Consider the following 21,430-nt stretch of genomic DNA (forward strand, 5'->3'; position numbering starts at 1 on the left):
ACAACTGTGGCTTCAAGAACCACGTGTCCAAGTTGTGGGGGAGCCCGGGCAGAATTTCTTTCTGCAGGACCCCAGACAAAGCCCACATCCCCTCCCGGATGTGCCTCAGGGACAGGACTCCAGTCACACGCAGCAGCTGAGTGAGCTTTTATCACTCCCCATCGGCATCCGCGTGTTATCTCGAACACCCTAGCTGCCGTGATAGCCTGACCACACGTTCCTCCAGTGTCTCAATGGAGCCTTTCACGTCTTTTTTTTCCCCTCCATCCGCACTGCAAGCAGAGCTAGCTGGCTACATGTCTGTGTCTTCAAAATAACTTGATTTTTTTTTCCAATGGGCAGAGCATTGCCCCCTAGTGGGTGTGCCAGGTGGATCCCAGTCAGGGTGCATGGGGGAGTCTGTCTCTGCCTCCCTCCTCTCACTAAAATAACAAAAAGAAGAAGAATATGTGGGAAGGGCAGGAGGTCTGGCAATAAGGTTTCAAAGCAAAATCTGACCATCTTCACGGTCAAGGAGAGGAGGGAAACGTGAGGACCCCTCCTGAGATGTCATTTTTCTCTCTGTTTTCTTAGGGGGGGGAAGTATCATATTGATCCAACCAGCAATACCAAATGTCTACATTGAAAGCATGCCTATGTTAGTTATTTTAGAATCAAGATTTGTTGTTGTTGTTGTTGTTAAGTAAAGGTGGAGAAGTTATGGAAAGAAACCTGACTCAAACCATAAACCAAACAGATAGGAGAGTAAAAATAAATTAGAGCAATATTGCAAAGGACTCTCAATGTTCACTTTAAAATATATATGATGATGTTTTCCAACTTTTCACATTCAGCCTATCAGTGTATCGAGTGACAAAATGAAAAATCAATTGCAGCTGTGTATATTTTAAACGGTTACCCTAATGATTTGGACTTACCCACCCCAAAGTCCAGATGAAGGTATTAAACTACTTATTGTGGGGTTTTTTTTATGAATTAAAACTTTATTGTAGATCATGTTAGAGGCAGGACACAGTTCTATCTGGTGACGTTTAACGTAGAAAATTGAACTAAACAGAGGGCTAATTGGAACAGTAAATAGTATGGGCTTAATTAGCCCTGGTTCCTGATGACAGATTTGATAAGTTGCCAGGTCCTTATCCTTTCCTCTGACTGGACTGTTACTGAAATATTACCTTCAGTCGGGGCTGCTCACTGCACTATAAATAGGTAGCTTGGCAAGAAGCCACACAGCCCACTGTCTGCTGAGACTTGGGTGAAAATTATTGGAAAAGCCCCTTCTCGCTTCTAGTCATTATTTCATTTCACATTGGAAGGTCCTTTTACAGATCCCTCTCTTAATTTTTTTTGAGGGGGGGGTGTGTTGGATGAGGTAAGATAGCCTAACGGGCTTAAGGAAACTTGAGTAGGATCTCATTCGGTCACAGGCCGTCTGTCAGGATTCCTTACGCACTCTGTTCTCTGACCGAGAACTTACCTCTTCGCTCCCGTCTGACTTGGACTTTTCTGTGTGTCAACAGGACGTGGTTCCTGTTTGCTTGCTTGCTTGCTTGTTTTACATTGCAGTATTCAAGTATTTGCTTAAAAGAAAAAAGAAAACTTGACAAGATACAGAGAAACAACAACAAAAAAACAACAGAAGTGAAAATCACCCTGAGCCCTCCGACATAGAGGTCGGCTGCTGCGATCATTTTAATGAACCATTCACCCTCGCTGCTTTCTCGACACGCATGCGCGTTTACCTGTATTAAAGACAACACAGGCTGATGTGGTTCTCTCATGATTGCCTTTTACCCCCCCCCCCCGCCCTGCCCCAAAATACATTTTTACAGGAAGAAATTTCAAAAACCATAAAAGTTCAGATAAAATGAACATCCATTATAGCATCACCCAGCTTCATCAAATTCAACGTTTTTGTCATATTTGAGGGAAATAAACCACTCAGGTGGTGTTCCTTTTGTGTCTTTTCTCCAACAACAGTCACTCCTAGTCCTGCATCCTCTATTTCTTAGTTAGAAATGATTGGGTGTCTTTTCTTCCAGCCTATATATATATATTTGCGCTTTGACGCTGCATTTTTGCACATACTGTATATTCATGTACCAATGCCTTCATCTGTAGGTGAAGAGATAGAAGATCCTAAGTGTGTTTTTATTTTAACTTAATTCCATCAGTCTTTTCTGTTATAGTTCCTACCTTTTCATATGCAGGACAGTTTATCCTATATCAGGTTTATATGGCTACTAATCTATAATTTTTTAGCATTTTATGGTTTCAGCACTTTAATTTAATTTACTTTTTAAATATTTTTATTTATTGATTCTTAGAGAGAGAGGAAGGTGGGGGAGAGAGAGACAGGAACAGAGACAGGAACGTCGATCTGTTCCTGTATGTGCCTTGACCGGGGGTCGAACTGACAACCTCTGCACTTTAGGACGATGCTCTAACCAGCAAAGCTGTCCAGCTAGGGCTGGTCTTGGCATTTTTAATAAAAAGTTCTGATCTATCTGGAATTAATTTTGGTGTATTTTGTGAAGACATTACCTGTGATTTTTTTTTTTTTTTTTTTTTTTTACCATTCGTCACATTGACTTCTGGCCCCACACTACTTCCTTACACTTGAGTCTGCTTCTGGACTCTTGTTGTGTTTTTTTTTAATTTAATACATTTGACTCCTTTCTATATGCCAATTCTATACTCTTTTAATTGAGGCAATTTCCCTCTCATTTCCGTTCTTTTACAGTTTTTTTTTCTTGGCTCTTGTAGGCATTTACTCCACCAGATGGACTTTAGAATCATTCTGTTAGGTTCCAAAAACATTCCCTGTGGGATTTTGATCGGAGTTACTAAATGTATATATACTGCTCACAAAAGGCCATGATGGCACACCTTTTTATAAAAACCGCCCACTTTTGCAGTGCTGGTCAACCCGGTCCCTTCCGCCCACTAGTAGGAGTTCCAGCTTTCATGGTGGGCGGTATCAGAGCAACCAAACGGCACCACAATTGGCCCACCATGAAAGCTGGAATGCCCACTAGTGAGCGGGAGGGACCAGGTTGACCAGCACTGCAAAAGTGAACGGTATTTATAAATAGGTTCACCATCACGGAATTAGGGGATCAGGGAACGTGCAGGTACTCCAGTACTTTCAGCTTTTTGTATAGTGCATTTTCACCAATGAAATAAAAGTTGGTTTTGCATCTCATTTGCATAATTGAACAACTTTCTTTGACTTGTCGTTTGCTTTTTTTCTGTTCTTGTTTAATTAAAAAAAATTGCTTCATATTTACCTTTTATTGCTTCATATTCATTTTAAAATATACTCTAATTTTTGTGAGCAGTGTAGATTAATTTGGAGAGAATTAATGTTTCACACAGTCAGATTTAACGCAGGTACATTGGGCGTGTGCCCTGGGCCCCGACTTCTGAAGGGCCCCACAGAACCCCAACTTGACACTTTTTTCTAATGACAACCAAGTTTGGTTTCGTATGTGCGATTTTAACATTAATAGTACATAATATTTTTTATTTGCTCAAAAGTATGGTTAATATGTATTTTTATTTTCCCTTTCTCTCTCTCTTTTTTTTAAGGGACCCAATATTTTCTTCTGTGCCCGGGTCAACTGACCTTAATCTGCCTCTGGTTTCACAGTATTGGGTCTACCCACTTAGGATTGTGGCATGTTTCTCCAATTATTCAATTCTATTTCAGGTCCCTTAGTCAAGTGATTGTAACCTTAAGTAAGGAACATTTTTCTGTATGTCAGTGTCTATATTTACGTCTATGTATTTTTACCTTGGAACTCTCCCTTCATCTTTCCTCTGGAGTATCCTGACATCCGTCAAATGGTGGCAAGTCCAGGAAACAAATGAAACTGAACTCTATACATAAATGACCCTCTTCTATCTTCTTGGACCCTTAACACTTCATTGACTTGGTTTTCTTGAAATGAAGCCTGTCTCAGGAGGTTCCACAAATCTCCACGCAGAAAAGTTTCCTCAGAGTTAGCACCAGTCTGGCAGATGGGCAGGTCAGAATCGTAAGGGTGACAGCTGGGACCCTGCTGTGTAAGTTATAAAACATAACGATAATAATATTACTGATGTGGAGCAAGTTTGTTTCAATTTCGGCCTGATAAAATTTCAGATTTAAAATTGAGCTTAGAAGCCATCAGGACAAAACCTTTGTGAGGCGGTAAGGTCCTTGCATATGCTCTCTTGATCTTTCATATAAAGTGATCTTGCATGGTCTTTGTTAATGTAGCAACTTTGTTCATGTAGCAAAATGTTAATGTAGCTGTCTCTGCAAACAGCTTAGAATAAGACTCCGGAAAAGCCAGGGAAGGTTTGGGATATTCCTACACATTTGTTTGCAATTTATTGTGGTTTTTTTATTCATATTCTAGACCTCCAGAAACACTCGTGCGGATGAAGACAAAGAAGACGGCAACTGGGACGCCTGGGGAGACTGGAGCGACTGCTCGCGGACGTGCGGGGGAGGGGCGTCATACTCTCTGCGGAGATGTCTGACGGGGAGGTAAGGGCTGGCTGCACCTGCTCCTCTCTGTGGGCTGTCAGTGCCTTTGGATGCGCTGGAGGGTGAGCAGAGACAACCGACTTACTGGTTTTGAGAGATCCTGTGATGGAGGTGTACCATCTGCTGTCTAAATATTAGCCAAATTGCAATGGTACCATTTGCGTATGTATGGCCGTACTTGTCCACAAGAGACTCCCAACTCATAGGAGACAGGGGCCTTGCGGGACAACTAGACAGTTGGGCCTTGCAGGAGGGAAGGGCTGGCATGTTCAGTCACTGGTCCAATGTTGTCAAGACTTGGGTCCAGCATGGAGACTGGAGTGGGGAAGGTCAGATGTCAGCATCTCTCTGGGGCCTCCAAATCTGGGGGTTTGGATAATTTGCAGTTAATGGTAAGGCTCGGTGGGTGGGAAAGGAGTGTTATTTATTTGTTTGGCTTTTTAAAAATAGTATATACTTGTATTTGTTTAAAGGAATTAGAGCAGTGGTTCTCAACCTTTCTAATGCCGTGACCCCGCAATACAGTTCCTCATGTTGCGGTGACCCCAAACCAAAAAATAATTTTGGTGGCTACTTCATAACTGTAATTTTGCTACAGTTATGATTCAGAATGTAAATACCTGATATACATTATGTATTTTCTGATGGCTTTAGGCGACCCCCGACCCACAGGTTGAGAACCGCTGAATTAGAGGAAAGTATTAAGGACCAAGAATGACTGCTTTTCATCCTGTGATCATTTCTTTATTAATTTTTATAATTATTTGGATTTTGCCTGGGTGATCTCTCTCACTCTAGTAAAATTCTATAGTTCTGCTGTGTGACCAATCTCAGTGTGTGTGTGTGTGTGTGTGTGTGTGTGTGAGAGAGAGAGAGAGAGAGAGAGAGAGAGAGAGAGACTTTATGTCATAAAATTATAGTTTTGCAGAGTGACCAATCTCAGTGTGTGTATGTGACTTATGTCATAAAATTACTATAGTTTTGCTGTGTGACTGATCTGAGTGTATGTGTGACTCTGTGTCTTCTCTCCCTGGCTGGGGTCAGCTGCTGCAAGTGCAGAAGGGCGTTGCTCAGCCTTTCCACCTTCTCTGCCCATTTTTGGAGGGACGTTTGGGCAAAAGGAGAGGAGGCATAGGGGGGGTGCTCTGCCTTGATTGTAGTGAGCAGGTGCCAGTGCTCTCTGGTTCAGCAGGTTTTTAAAGCTGGCTCCTTCCAATGTGAGCACTTTGATAGACTTTTCCGAGACACCCCTGTCCTCTCACCCCCTGTCCTGCACAGTCTTCTGCCTGCACTCCCCTGAGATGCGCCCTTCACAACCTCTCCCTTGTCCATACTGCTCTTTGCTCAGTTACTTGACGGCTAGGTGGGCTCCTAGCTTCTCCCTTCTGGATCTGCTCACCCCTTGTGGCTGTCTTGGTAAGTTCCCGAGACCTGAGGGCTCTCTCACACATGACCCATGTCCATGTGGCTCTCCAGAGACCCCTGGATTGTGTAACAACCTAAAAGACCTGGATCCCACAGCTCCTCTGTTTACACAAGCCCTGCTGTGGCTCATCTGTCAGCCCTCACCTTCCTCAGGGTGAGCGAGGGGCCAGCCACTGCGGGAGACACATAATGATCTCCTTAAGCTTCTTCCTCTTGGTTTGGGGTTAGCAGATTGAAGCCCTCGTCCCTTCTCTTTCTTGGTGTGGAGGAGTCAGAGGTGGGTTCACAGCACAGATATCCCAAAGAAATCTCCACAAGTCCTTCCACTGTATGTCTCCAACCCCAGACCCTCTTTATACCTTATGTGGGTAAGAAGTTTTAAGAACAGGGAATAAAACTAACCTGGAGCCTGCTCTAATAGTTCTTATAGTCTGGGGACAAACAATAAACAAGTATGTAATGGAATTATAAATAATTAAAAATTGTGTTCAGGAAATAGAGAACTCTTGTCCAGGGAAGTCATCTGTGCCAAGGGACCTGAGTACGGAGAGGCCGTTGGTCATGTGAAAGGAATAGTAGTGGGACAGAAACATGCAATTGTCAAGGTGCTGGAACAAGCAATGAAAAGAAGTTTTTCTTGCCCTGGCCGGATAGCTCATTTGGTTAGAGTATCCTCCCGAAGTGCAGAGGTTGCCAGTTCAGTCCCAGGGCAGGGCACATACAGGAACAGGTCGATGTTCCTCTCTCTCTTGCTCTCTCTCTCACCCCCTTCCTCTTTGTCTAAAATCAATAAAAATAAAACATAAAAAAAAGCAGTTTTCATGCCTGGAGAAAGAGACAAGGAGAAACCAGAGTGGGGCCATGTTGAAGGAGGAGGCAAGTTAAACAATCTGATTCTCAGAGTCTTACATTTAAAATACTAGTAAAATGTCCAAAAAGGCATATTTGGAAATGACATACATTGTCAATGCTCTATCTGCTCAAGGGAGGACAAGAAGAAAAACAGACAAACAAAACCCAATGGTATTTTGAGTCTCATTCCTGAAGTAGCACTCACTGAACTGTTTCATTTTTTTTTAGCACCTATGTAGTGTTCTTTAGCCTATTTATATGCAACTCAACCTATATTCCGAAATTTGCCTTCAAGTCTTAGAATCCCCTAATTGCCCATTTCTAGAGGTCATCTAATTTGAACAAACATCTGAGACTAGACAACACCCTAAACCAAATATATTTATGGATTTATTTATTTTACTTATTTATTTATTTTCTTTTCCAAGTGAGAGGAGGGAAATAGAGAGACAGACTCTCTCACATGAGAAGCCCAGACCAGGATCCACCTGGCAACTCCTGCCTGAGGCTGATGATTTTCCCATCTGGGGCCATGCTCTCAACTAATTTTTAGTGCCTGAGGCAGAGCTGTTTTTAGTGCCTCAGCTCCTGGGGCCTTCGTGCTCAAACCAACTGAGCCATGGCTGCAGGAGAGGAAGAGAGAATGTGAGAGAAAAGGTAAGGGGGAGAAGAAGCGTATAGTCGCTTCTCCTGTGTGCCCTTACTGGGAATCGAATCCAGGATATCCACACACTGGGCCAATGCTCCACCACTGAGACAAACCAGCCAGGGCCCCGAATATATTTTTTTAAAGATTAAATGAGAGAAGAGTATGTTCTGTGGTATTTACAGTATGATAAGTGTGTGGTGATACATGTCTTTATATGTATATACAGTGGTACCTTGAGATACGAATTTAATTCGTTCTGTAAGCGAGCTCGTCAGTCAGTCAACTCGTATTTTAAACTGCCGATACCGTACCCGTGCACCAACTAGTGGCAGCTTCCCAATCACGACTCGTATCTCGGCATTTCGCTTGGATCTCAAACAAAAATATGCACCAAGTCGCAGCTTCTATCTTAAAAAATTCATATATTAGTCTCGTAATCTCAATCCCACTGTATCTTGATCCTGGCTTGCTTCTTGGCATGGGGCCAGGCCTGTGGCACACCCATTCATTCTGTGTCTTTGGGAAGAAACAGAAACAGTAACGTTATTTCTCTGCATAAATATTAAATGAGATGAGTTTGAATTAAGGGCAGCAGGTTTGTGATTAATTCACTCATTCCTGCTTTCTACCTCTTAGGGCAGCCCCAAACCTAATACACCCATTCCCACGGTAAGAACTTTCAACATGATTTTGGAAGTATTCCAGATTATGAAGAAGGAAACCTACTTCCTTCGGAAGGCTTATCAGATCTCTTTATGCTTAAGCAGCCTAAAGGACTTATTAAATCTTCACAGATAATTGAGTTCTTCTGGTTGATTTTTCTCGGAAGGGGAAAATGGAGGTGGTTACATACACGGCAAACAGAAAGTTGTCCCAGGGCATCAGAAGGGTCTCGGTGCCTTCTCTTTATACCAGTGTGCGCCTTGAAATTTGTGATTCAGGGAAGGGGATGAATGTAGCTATTTTGCTTATTTATTTCTCTGTGGATAAAGTTATTTTAGAGTTCGATCACATTTAAATACTGTCAGTTCTTTTGCACTGCAAACCATATACCAACCAGAATGTCTCTTTCTCTTGTAGGAATTTGTAAGTTGATAGTCTAGTCAAGTGCCAACTATGGGAAACATGATTTAAGTTAACTACTTTTTTTTAATTAATATATTTTTATTCTTTAAAACGCATTCTTCTCAGTTTTTAAGACATTAGCTTTTGAGTCAATATATCATCAAGTGAATGTAATAAATTATAGTGCTATAAACTCCAAAAATATTTTATTAATGTTTTTAAAGTGTCCTCATGTGGAATCAACATATGTTTTTTATATATTCGTAAATTTATGGCTTCAAAAATCTTCAGTTTCAGGGTGGGTATGTTGAATGTTTTAAGGATAGAAAATACATAATTGGGAAATGATGTTCTTGACTTTTCATACACTCTTGATAATTATTAGCTCTTGTGTATAATAATTAGAATGAACTCAAAAACCTGGAAGTATTCTTGCTGTAGCTTTGTTGATTTCAGCCAGAGGAATTAGCCTCTGAATAAGCTGGCATGTTCCTGCTCAGGGAATTAGGCCTCCAGTGCCCTTAACTTTAAAATAACTTGCATTTAATTTTATGCTTGTTTCATAAAGTGGTCATTCATTTTCACACAAAACTGTAACCCACGCATGTGATATTGATAAAGTCCAGTCAGTGGGCTGAGTATGTGTTAGGTTTGATAGAGTGAAGTGAAATGCTCAAAATGCCAGGCATGTGGTTGGGTTAAAAAAAACCTTCCTGGTCTTGGCTGGTTGGCTCAGCAGTAGAGCATTGGCCCGGCATATGGAAGTCCTGGGTTCAATTTCTGGTCAGGGCACACAGAAGAAGTGCCCATCTGCTTCTCCACCCTTCCCCCTCTCCTTCCTCTCTATCTCTCTCTCCCCTCCCGCAGCCAAGGCTCTATTGGAGCAAAGTTGGCCCAGGTGCTGAGGACGGCTCTGTGGCCTCTACCTCAGGCTCTAGAATGGCTCCAGCCACCACAGAGCAATGCCCCAGATGGGCAGAGCATTGCCCCCTGGTGCGCTTGCTGGGTGGATCCCAGCCAGGTGCATGCAGGAGTCTGTCTGACTGCCTCCCCTCTTCTAACTTTGGAAAAATACAAAACAAACAAACAAATAAAAAAAACCCAAAACCTTCCTACTGGCCCTGGCTAGTTAGCTCTGTCAGTTAAGAGTGTGGTCCCAAAATGAGAAGGTGGCAAGTTCGATCCCTGGTCAGGGTACACACAGGAAACAACCAATGAACGCACGACTGAGTAGACTAACAAATGAATGCTTCCCTTCCCCTTCCTCTCTCTGTCTATAGCCCTGGCCAGCAGACAGCTCAGTTAGCTGGAGCATCGTCCTGGTGCACAGAGGTTGCCAGTTTGATTCCCCGGTCAGGGCACATACAGGAGCAGCTCCATGTTCCTGTCTTCCTGTCCTTCTTTTCCTGCCTCTCTCTCAAAATAAACTCCCAAACAAACAAACAAGAAACAAAAAAAACAACAAAAAAGAAACCTTCCTACTAACTTGTTAAGCGAATCAAGAGAGAGTCTCCCCGCATCTTTATAACCACATCCTGATCCATACTAGGGTCACCATAAGAAGTCGTTGTAGAAGAAATGAGTCCAAAGTGACACTATATTTTGAGAATTCATGAAATAAAAGGATCTCTTTCCATATATGTCACTTTGCCGCAGCTGTAGTAGCGTTTATAGTGGAGATATACTTACGTCTTAGGTTTAGATTTTTCAGGCTCAACACTCGAGATGCAAGTGACTGCCTCCCAGTTAGGACAGTGTGGTGTAGACTGCGACCCTGGTCTACACAGCAGGGCTGAGACACAAGCATAAGCCAACTTCAATGGGCATCTTGTTTTCTTTACGTTTAAAATTTCATTTTACACAAGTAGTTTTGCTTTTCACTCAAAGAGCTAAAATTAAGCAGTGACAACGAATCTGTCTGAAAAATCATTTCTGAAGTTCTCATACACTTTTATTTTAAAGGAAATGCCTCACTCTTTGTCAGTTTCAACAGTTTTTGTGTTTCTAGTATTGACATCAATTCAAATATTCTCTTGCGCGGTGCCTCTGCAATTTGCCTACCCCCCTTGAAATGAGAATCAAAAGCTTTTTAGGGTTCTAAGTCAGCACAGTACGAAAAGCTCCTGGTTATCACTCCCCGAATCTATTAGCTGCTTCCTCAGCTGGGGCTTTTCCAAAACGAACGAGCACTTTAAATTGGCCTCTCATTTTCCCTGTAATTTATTTTCTTCTCCTGTCCACACGTAGAAAGCACAATGAAGGAAGTCATGTAAGTAAACGGCCTTGTGTTGTTTCCCAAGAGAGTGGAGTCACTTCCCTTCGACAGAGAGAAAGATTTCTCCACCCTAAATACAGTTAGCTTGCCAGCCTCCTGGCTTGGTGCTTTTTGAACAGTTAAAATTGGATGTCGCCTCATCGAGTGTTTAATAAGTTTCAAAGTCCTATACCTATGACAAGTCATAGAGCTGGAAATGCACAGTTACAGAATGCTAAGACTGGGCCAAACTATTACAATCATCTAGGAAGATGTTCCAAACTACAAGCCAAAGGAACTCAATAAATAGGAGTAAGTGATTGGGTACCTTGTCTGAGTTCTGCTTCGGAACTTACACTGTCACTTAGGTGGTGCTTTTGGGGGCAGCTGAATGCTGTTCTTTGTGCTCCAGGACTTCTTCCCCCATATGTCATCTAAGACAGAAGATGGAAGGAGACTAGGCTACACATTGTAGGTGGAACAGCAAGTGGGGTGAGGATGGCCTGAGTTGTTAAGAAAGAAGGCAAGAGTGAGAAGGATTGAAAATGTGTGTTGGACAATAAAATACAAAGTAACCATTATAACGGGTCGGGAACCTTTTTGGCTGAGCCATGAACGCCATATATTTTAAAATGTAATTTCATGAGAGCCATACAATATGTTTAACACTAAATACAAGTAAATGTGTGCATTTTATGTAAGACCAACACCTTTAAAGTACAATAAGTCTCTGAATTCCTTTTAATAACGTTGTTATGCTGTTGCTAACCAATGATGAATAAAGTACTTCTTACCATTAATGCGACTTCTGGTGCTGCATGGATTTGCTGATGGCTTTGTAGTCCTGGTTGATACGTGGTGAGGTTAAGCTTCTTGCAGGCATTGAGACTTCCATCCGTTAAACATGATCGTAGGCTGGTCTTAACGTTCTTTATATGTGAGAAAGACTGCTCACATGTATACGTAGAGCCAAACATTGTCAGTACAGCAATACTCACATACTGCAGTGTGTAGTATGTGACAGGAAGTGCATTCCAGGTTTTGACAATCAGCTGGTCCGTGGGTTGAAATTTTTTCATTTCTCCCCACTTGGGTTTGCTCGCCAACTCTGCTTGCTGTCATGCAAGTCTTTTCAAATCTTCATTCAGTGACTTGAACTTATTCACCCACATGTCTGAGGCCTTCAGGTCAGCAGCTTGTAGCTCAAAATCTCTGATGGAGACACTGAGGATGTAACTCAGGTCGGCGCTGTACACTGCACACTTGTGTGGACGGGTGATGAACTTAAAAAGACGAGTGCACTTAATGAAATTCTCCAAAGTGTGCTTTGAATGACTGCAGGAGATTAGATGTGAAGCCCGCTAGCTGCTGGAGATCAAGATGTTGAGCAGGGTCACTTGCTGTGCATGCATCTTTATACTCTCCCAGTTTTTCAAAGTGTAGTAAACCAGTGGTTCCCAACCCCTGGGCCACGGACTGGTACCAGTCCATGGGCCATTTGGTACTGATCCACAGAGAAAGAATAAATAACTTACATTATTTACATTTTATTTATATTTAAGTCTGAACGATGGTTTATTTTTTTAAAATGACCAGATTTCCTCTGTTACATCCGTCTAAGACTCACTCTTGACGCTTGTCTCGGTCATGTGATACATTTAGCCGTCCCACCCTAAAGGCCGGTCCGTGAAAATATTTTCTGACATAAAACTGGTCCGTGGCCCAAAAAAGGTTGGGGACCACTGTAGTAAACAACCTGTTTCAATGTCGGCGATGAAGAGTTCCAGCTTGTTTTCAAATGCAAACACTGCTTGTTGAAGGGATAAGACTGTATTTCCAACACCTTGCATTTTCACATTGATCTGGTTCAGATGTTCAGTCATGTCCATGAGATAGTAGAACTTCAGGAGCCACTCAGTGTTAGCTATCTCAGGATGCTCGACGTTTTTCATTTCAAGAAAAGTCCGGATTTTGCTCAGACAAGCCGCAAAACAGCTGAGCACCTTCCCTCTTGACAACCAACACACATTGCTGTGCAGAAGCAGACCAGGATAATTATTCCCAACTTCATCCAGCAGTATTTTAAACTGGTGATCATTTAAAGCTCAGGCAACAATAAAGTTGACCACCTGAATGACCAGTGACATCACCTCACCAAGGTGCTCGCCACATATCTGAGCACAAAGCGCCTCCTGATGTAGGATGCAGTGAAAACTTAGGATGGGTCTCTTTTCATGTTCACGAAGTGCTACAAATCCTCTGTTTTTCCCCACCATGCATGGAGCACCATCAGTACACACCGAAATAAGTTTATCCATCGGTAGATTTTTTTTTTCTTTAGCAAACTCAGTGAAAGACTTGAATAAATCCTCCCCTCTTGTTGTCTCTTTCATAGGCAAAACAGCAAGACTTTCCTCACGTAGTGTGTCACCAACAGCATACCTTGCAATCATGCTGAACTGGGATAAATGGCTTATGTCTGTTGACTCATCCAAAGCGAGAGAAAAGAATGGTGCTGCATTTATGTCCTTCATTTGTGTTGCCTCAGTTTGATTTGCCATCATGATGGTACAATCGAGAACAGTTCTTGCTGACAGAGGCATGTCTTTTATTTATTTGATTATCTTGTCTTTTTCCGAAAAGTCGTCAAAAAGTTCATTGGCAATATCAAGCATGAATGTTTTGGCATACTCCTCATCTGTGAATGGCTTTCTGTTTCTCACAATTGCTAAAGCACCAGCAAAGCTAGCCGAATTCCAGTCACCTTGTTGGGTCCAAACATGGAGTTGCTGCTGACTAGCTTGCACTCTGCACAGTAGCTCTTGACATGCTTTCTTCCTGCTGTCCCCTGCTGGATATTTTGATGCAAATGTATTATGGCGGGTGTTGAAGTGCCGCTTTATATTTGACCATTTCATCGATGCAATTTTATCATTGCATATTAGACACACTGCAGAACCTGCTTTCTCCATAAAGGCGAATTCCTCTGTCCATTCTTGCTGAAAAGTATGATACTCCTCATCTTTTTTCTTTTAGCCATCTTCTTCGTCAGAAGGGTTTCTACAATTAGCTAGCTGACTACTTGATTAAAAGGAGGGAAGTTTACTTCCTGACCTCACAACGACCCATGTACGTTAAGCATTATCCAATAAAAATGGGTGTTGTCCCGGAGGACAGCTGTGATTGGCTCCAGCCACCCGCAACCATGAACATGAGCGGTAGGAAATGATTGGATTGTAATACATGAGAATGTTTTATATTTTTAACGTTATTATTTTTTTATTAAAGATTTGTTTGTGAGCCAGGTGCAGCCATCAAAAGAGGCACATCTGGCTCGTGAGCCATAGGTTCCCGACCCCTGCACTATAAGAAAGCAAATTAGTCATGTGGAGGATGGTATCTGTAGAGATTTCTTACGAGCACTAACGGAGTTGTAGCAATGAGATGTGTCTGAGAGAAAACCAGAGATTAAGAAGCAGAGGGAGTGAACTCTAATGCAAGAATTGCAGGCATTTTTGGAATAAGAGCTGTAACCAGAATTTTATTCTGAGAATAATTTATGGTGCTGCTTATAACAGCTTTGAGTGTTCCAGTCGAAGGGCTCACCATTTTCAAACTCGATGAAAAGAAACACACAATCAGATACACACACCTGATTACAGTTTTGTTTTTTAAAAAAATTTTTCTTCTTTTCCAAATGAGAGGAGGGGAGATAGAGAGACAGACTCTCACATGTGTCCCGACCAAATCCACCCAGCAACACTGTCTGGGGCTGATGCTTTGCCCATCTAGGGCCATGCTGGCAACTGAGCTCTTTATAGTGCCTGAGGTAGAAGCTCTATGGAGACATCCTCAGTGCCTGGGGTGAGGCGCTGAATCAGTCGAGCCATGGCTGCGGGAGGGGAAGAGAGAGAGACAGAGAGAAGGGGAGAAGGAGAGAGGAGGTGTGGAGAAGCAGATGGTTGCTTCTGTGTGCCCCGACTGGATATTGAACCCAGGACTTTCACATGCTGGGTCGACGCTCTACCACTGAGCCAATTGGCTAGGGCCTATGATTTTCACTTCAGATACTAACACACACACACACACAGCCTATAAGCTTTCAGGCAGAAAGATGAAACACATGTACAAAAGTATAAAAATCAGACTTCTCCTCTGCAAGTCTACATGTCAAAGGCCACTGAAGTGTGTCTACAGTTTTGAGGAAAAGGGATCATGAAAAAAGCTATGCATCATGGGCTGTGTTGCCTTTGCTTTATGAAATACAAAGCATTAATAATATGCCATCCATGTGCCCTGCTGGAAAAAAAAACCATTGAATAATATGTAGCCAACTGAGAGTGGAAAACTTATGCATGAAAAAGTCCTATTATATCAATAGAAGGACTGATAGCTGTATTGATGGGAGAAGGTCACAAAGTCACCAGCCAACTTGGGTTAGTTACTTTGGTGAGGGAGGAAGAGAAATTCTCCTGTTGGAATGTGCCACACAAATGCTTTTTCTTCTTTTTCACAGAAAAAAAAAATCTATGTGCACACATCACACACACACACACACACACAAATACATTCATTTCAGTGGTTATGTGGATCCCCTGGGTAGGGACTGCATGTAAGCAATATTATTACACTAAGGCAACTAAAGAATTCACTCTCTGTGTAAAGTGACTCTGCCATGAGGCTTTGTCGTCTCCTGGCCCATGGAAGTTATTTCTTAGAATTTAAACTTTGAATTTTTGAGAGGTAATGTACACCAATAAAAGTTTTACCAGTTTTGGATTCTTTCCTCATTGCTTGCCACTTCCATGAAATCATTGTTTTCTTTTTTTTCCCCCTCTTTTTCCCTCTAGGAATTGTGAAGGGCAGAATATTCGATACAAGACGTGCAGCAATCATGTAAGTTCTGTAATAAAAATATATAATCTAATAAAATATGTTCATGTTTTCAGTTACAATATTGTAATATGTACTATAAAGCTAATGGTCTCTTGGTACCCTTTGTGGAAATTTTGAATATTTGTCTAATTGACAACAGGTTTTTTGTGTATCTCATACCTTCCATTTATACTACCTTTTTCGGCCATTTCACATTTATGATCTAATTTGGTAAGTATTTAACAATTTCTGAATTCATAGGAAGAATGTATAATGCCTCCTGTAAACACCTTCAGAGTTCGAAGTGCTTTTCTATACAGTCCTCACCCGACCCTCGGAGGCACGTGAGGTGTGGTTATTTTTCTTTTGCAAATGAGGGGACTGGGGCTGAGGGAAGAGCAATTATTTTCCTAAGGGCCACAGAGGAAGCACACAGACTTGAACTGGGCCGACCTGCTTCTAGCCACCTGTCGGCCCACTGCAAAATGCGTGAAGGGGAAAATCACACATGAGGAAGGGTTTATACACCTTATTCTTTTTTTTTAATTGGGGGAACTTTGGTCTATAACATTAGATACATTTCAGGTACAGTATACGGCATTATATATAATTTGATATCTATATACACTACAGCATGCTCACCACCAGGAGTCTAGTGTCCACCGTCACCAAATGGTTGACCCCCTTTACCCATTGCACCCGTCCCTTCTCCCACCCCTCTCTGTTCCCCTCTCTCTCCTACCCCACCAGGCTGGCTATGTAACCAGTGTGGACTATATTCTTCTTTTGTGCTCTTCACAGCATTTAACTCAGGCCAAGCCAATAAAGTGTATTTGAGAAATAAGTGTTGTCTTGAATTTAACTGATATCAAGAAATGTTTCTTGGCCCTGGCTGGTTGGCTCAGCAGTAGAGCGTTGGCCTGGCATGCGGGGGACCCGGGTTTAATTCCCGGCCAGGGCACACAGGAGAAGCGCCCATTTGCTTCTCCACCCCCCCTCCTTCCTCTCTGTCTCTCTCTTCCCCTCCCGCAGCCAAGGCTCCATTGGAGCAAGGCTGGCCCGGGCGCTGGGGATGGCTCCTTGGCCTCTGCCCCAGGCGCTAGAGTGGCTCTGGTTGCGACAGAGCGACGCCTGGGAGGGGCAGAGCATCACCCCCTGGTGGGCAGAGCGTCGCCCCTGGTGGGCGTGCCAGGTGGATCCCGGTTGGGCGCATGCGGGAGTCTGTCTGACTGTCTCTCCCCGTTTCCAGCTTCAGAAAAATACAAAAAAAATAAATAAATAAAAATAAAAATTAAAAAATTAAAAAAAAAAAAGAAATGTTTCTTGAGGAAAGGGAAGCAGGAGAATGTCTGGCATTCAAGCTTCCTAAACCTCTTCTAAAGTACACTGCTCACGAAAATGAGGGGAGCAGGGAAGGTGCAGATGCTCCAGTACTTTCAGCCTTTTGTATAGTGCATTTTCACTAATGAAATAAAAGCTGGTTTTGCATCTCATTTGCATAATTGAACAACTTTCTTTGACTTGTCATTTGCTTTTTTTCGGTTCTTGTTTAATAAAATAAAATACTTTTTTTTAATCGTTATATTTTCATTCTGAAATATCCCCTAATTTTTGTGAGCAGTATATTTAACATACAAGAATCCTTAGACTGACCCAGGGCATGGGACCCAGCTGAACTAGACCCACAGGCTTAGTGTTGACATAAGTAAAGGAAACCATTTACTATAAGTAGTCAGTATGCTACCAGATTACTAGAAAGCAGTATCACATAACAAGATACTTGTTACTCTGGACGCGGCCTTGGCTCTGTCATGTTCCAGTTGTGAGTCTGGGCTGGTGACTACAAACTTTCTACGTCCCAGTTTTCTCCATTCATAGAGATAAGAGAAATGGTCATCCTGACCTGTCTAGCTCAAAGGGGTAGAGAATGGACGTCAGTGAGACTCCTTGGCCGACCACAAGGCACCATCCAGACACAAGGCTGTCTCGGCCAGGGGCCATCGTTAGTCACGCCCACTCAGATTAGCTCAAGACACATGGAATTCACTGGACGATGTGTGGATGTTTAATATCATTTTGGCCTGTGCACCCCTTCAGGGACGGAACCCAGGAATCAGGATGTGAGGAAGCCACCTAACGGAATTCCTTCCGTTGGAACCCGTGGCCATCACCTTCCCCTCTAATTCATTCTTTGCTGGGGGACCGGCTCACTTTGCTTCCACCTGCATCTCCTAAAACACATGGCAGCCCAGCCTCAGAGTGATGTGCGTGTTCGGCTCTGGCTCTGTTTTTTGCAAATCCAAATTCATGGGGAAGACGGACGTGGCGTGGGCCAGATGCTTGCTTGGGACAGTCAGCGGGGGCCAGGGAGGCTGGGTCACATTCACAAATCTGGCCACCATTTCAGCAAGAACTAAGGTTAGGCAGGCCCCTTAGGCTGTCTTCCATCGGTCAACCCTTGTTAAGTTTGTGAAACTACAGTGTGCTTGCCGTACCTGTGAACTTAAAAGTGCAAGCAGTTGTTTTTTTGTTTTTTGTATTTTTCTGAAGCTGGAAACGGGGAGACAGTCAGACAGACTCCCGCATGCGCCTGACCGGGATCCACCCGGCACGCCCACCAGGGGCGATGCTCTGCCCACCAGGGGGCGATGCTCTGCCCCTCCGGGGCGTCGCTCTGCCGCGACCAGAGCCACTCTAGCGCCTGGGGCAGAGGCCAAGGAGCCATCCCCAGCGCCCGGGCCATCTTTGCTCCAATGGAGCCTTGGCTGCGGGAGGGGAAGAGAGTGACAGAGAGGAAGGGGGGGTGGAGAAGCAAATGGGCGCTTCTCCTATGTGCCCTGGCCGGGAATCGAACCCGGGTCCCCGCATGCCAGGCCGATGCTCTACCACTGACAAGCAGTTGTTTTTACCCTTCTCTCTTATACCCTTTGGCTTGGGTTTCAAAGAGTCTGATATAAGGGAAGCTGAACACCATTGAGGGAAGAGGAGTCTATGTAATTTTATCAACTGATGACCCTTCCCTGTGGCCAGATGGCAGTCACAGTCCTCATTCTGAGAGAAAGGTTGTCCAGTTTCCGCCTTCTTCAATTTGACTCTTTCTTCCATAGGTGTGACCAGGGTTTGAGATGTGGTCTTGCTAAAACGAGAAGAATGTGGGCCCAGTATAGGCTTTTGGGATGATTCTCAGCAAACGAATACAATTAATCCCAGAAGAAAGTTTATTTATTGTGTTTTATTTATTTCCTACCAACTTCCAAAAAGAATTTGAGTTTATAGAGGCATAAACACAGTAAGATATAAAAGTCAAGTAGTAAAAAAGGGAGAAATGGAAGAAATTAAATTTTAAAATTCTGGCTGATTATTTATTATTTATGAAAAAAATGCAGTTAAATGTCTCCCTTGCATTATGCATCAAAATAAATGTCAGATGTGACAAAGGGTTAAATATAATTGGGGTTAGGGAATATGGTCATTAATATTGTAGTGACTGTGTTGGGTCCCAGATGAGTACTAGACTTAGGGTGATCACTTCGGAAGGCATATAAATATCTAGACCAGGGGTCTCAAACTCAACTCAGCATGTGGGCCGCAGAGCAAGATCACAGCCGTTTGGCGGGCCGCACTAGGTCTACAAAAGGCAACTGTTATGCAACACTTTTCTCACTGTAGTTGAAAACAAAAAAAAATCAGTACAACAAGCACAATTGTACATGCAGTTTACTCAGTGTCTCAAAACAACCAGAAACTGTAGTTCGCATCACAACTGCTGTTAACTAAGCTAATATCTAGCTAGGATGCTAGAGAAATGAAAAATACAAGTAGGCCCCTAGGCTTACTTAATTTTATCCAAAATATTTTGAACTTCGTGGATTAGTCTGCGGGCCGCACAAAATTGTTCGGCGGGCCGCGAGTTTGAGACCCCTGGTCTAGTCACTAGGGTGGACACCTGAAACTAATATAATATTGAATCTCAACTGTACTTGAAAAATGAATTAAAAAATATATACTTGTTGAATATAAATGAATGAGAAAAATACCTCTGTTCTTAGGGTGAGGAGGAAAGCGTTTCCAAGTTCATTCATAAGGAAAAGACATGTTAAAAGGCAATCTTACTAGAGCTGACTACATAAAAATTTAAATCTTCTTGACTTCACAAAGCACTAAAAACAAAATTAAATGGGGAAAATATTTCTTTCTTCCTTTCCTTTTTTTTTAACCCTTTGAGTAGTGAGTTTTTTGTTAACCCTTTAAGTGAGGACGTACATGAATGTTCGTCCTACTCAAAGGGTTAATGTGAGAGGAGAGGAGATAGACTCCTGCATGCACCTGTGGGGATCCACCTGGCAGCCCCCATCTGGGGTTGATGCTTGAATCAACCGTGCTATCTTCAACACCTGGGGCCAACACTCAGACCAGTAGAGCCACTGGCTATGAGAGGGGAAGAGAGAAAGAAGGGGGAGAGGGAGGGGAAGAGAAGTAGATGGTTGCTTCTCATTTGTGCCTGACCGGGGATCGAACCCAGGATGTCCACACGCCAGGCTGACACTGTATCCACTGAGCCAACGATTCAGGGCTGGGAAAATATTTCTAATCCAAGTAAGAGAAAGTTGATAATTTCACTGTGAAGGGTAATAGTTTTATCTGTTAAAAAATAATAAAAAGATATTCCAACAGATATATTAAGGACAGAAAACAAGACATTTTTGAAAAATTAATATGAGCACATAGACATGAAAATATATCAAACCTAAATAATTAAAAGGAAATGGAAGTTAAAACAATTCAATTTTACATAATACTTATGATTGGAAAAGTGTTTAGAAAATTATAACATCAAACTTAGAAGCAGTATTGAGAAAAGAGAACTTATGTAACCTGACGATATTAATAAGGTCTTCCTGGAGGATGGTTTCACAATATTTTTTTAAAAGCCTATAAAACACACTCATTTCCTCAGAAATTTTATTTCCAGAAATTTGTCCTTGGGAAATAATCAAGGATTTGTGTGAAGATTTAGGCATAGGAATCTTTGCTATTTATTCTTTTCTTTTTATTGAAACTATTTTTCAAAATTTTTACAGTGAACTTTTATTACTTTTGTAATAAGAAAAACTATAAAGTAATATTTTGCCTTTCTCTACATGTTTTCTTTAATTGAGAAGTTTCTATTCAATTATAGGTAGTTCCTGGGTTATGAACGAGATAGGTTCTATAGGTTTATTCTCTTTTTTTTTTTTTTTTTTTGTATTTTTCTGAAGTTGGAAACGGGGAGGTAGTCAGACAGACTCCTGCATGCACCCGATCGGGATCCACCCAGCATGCCCACCAGGGGGCGATGCTCTGCCCACCCGGGGCATCACTCTGCCATAATCAGAGCCATTCTTGCGCCTGAGGCAGAGGCCACAGAGCCATCCTCAGCACCTCGGGCAAATTTTGCTCCAATGGAGCCTTGGCTATGGGAGAGGAAGAGAGAGACAGAGAGGAAGGAGAGGGGGAGGGGTGGAGAAGCAGATGGGCGCTTCTCCTGTGTGCCCTGGCCGGGAATCGAACCCGGGACTTCTGCACGCCAGGCCGACGCTCTACCACTGAGCCAACCGGCCAGGGCCTCTATAGGTTTATTCTTAAGTTGAATTTGGGTGTGAGTTGAAACAACTACATTTACCTATTAAATGCAAGTTAGGCAGATGTTTGTCTTAACATAGTATTTATTTTTACCTTTCTGTGCATAGAGATACTTAAACATTTTCAAACCTACAGAACCTTATCTCGTTCA

The 21,430-nt window shown here is 42.6% G+C and overlaps 1 protein-coding gene across 1 annotated transcript in view; it reads left to right on the forward strand.

Moving 5' to 3' along the window:
* Positions 1-21,430, forward strand: part of LOC136384641 (ADAMTS-like protein 3) — a 248,229-nt gene that overhangs the window by 79,824 nt on the left and 146,975 nt on the right. The window contains exons 4-5 of the mRNA XM_066355073.1: positions 4,407-4,537; positions 15,633-15,678. Of these exons, the coding sequence (XP_066211170.1) occupies positions 4,407-4,537; positions 15,633-15,678 (177 nt within the window). The remainder of the gene's footprint in view (positions 1-4,406; positions 4,538-15,632; positions 15,679-21,430) is intronic.

The sequence above is a fragment of the Saccopteryx leptura genome, chromosome 13, assembly GCF_036850995.1.
Source record: "Saccopteryx leptura isolate mSacLep1 chromosome 13, mSacLep1_pri_phased_curated, whole genome shotgun sequence".
NCBI lineage: Eukaryota > Metazoa > Chordata > Mammalia > Chiroptera > Emballonuridae > Saccopteryx > Saccopteryx leptura.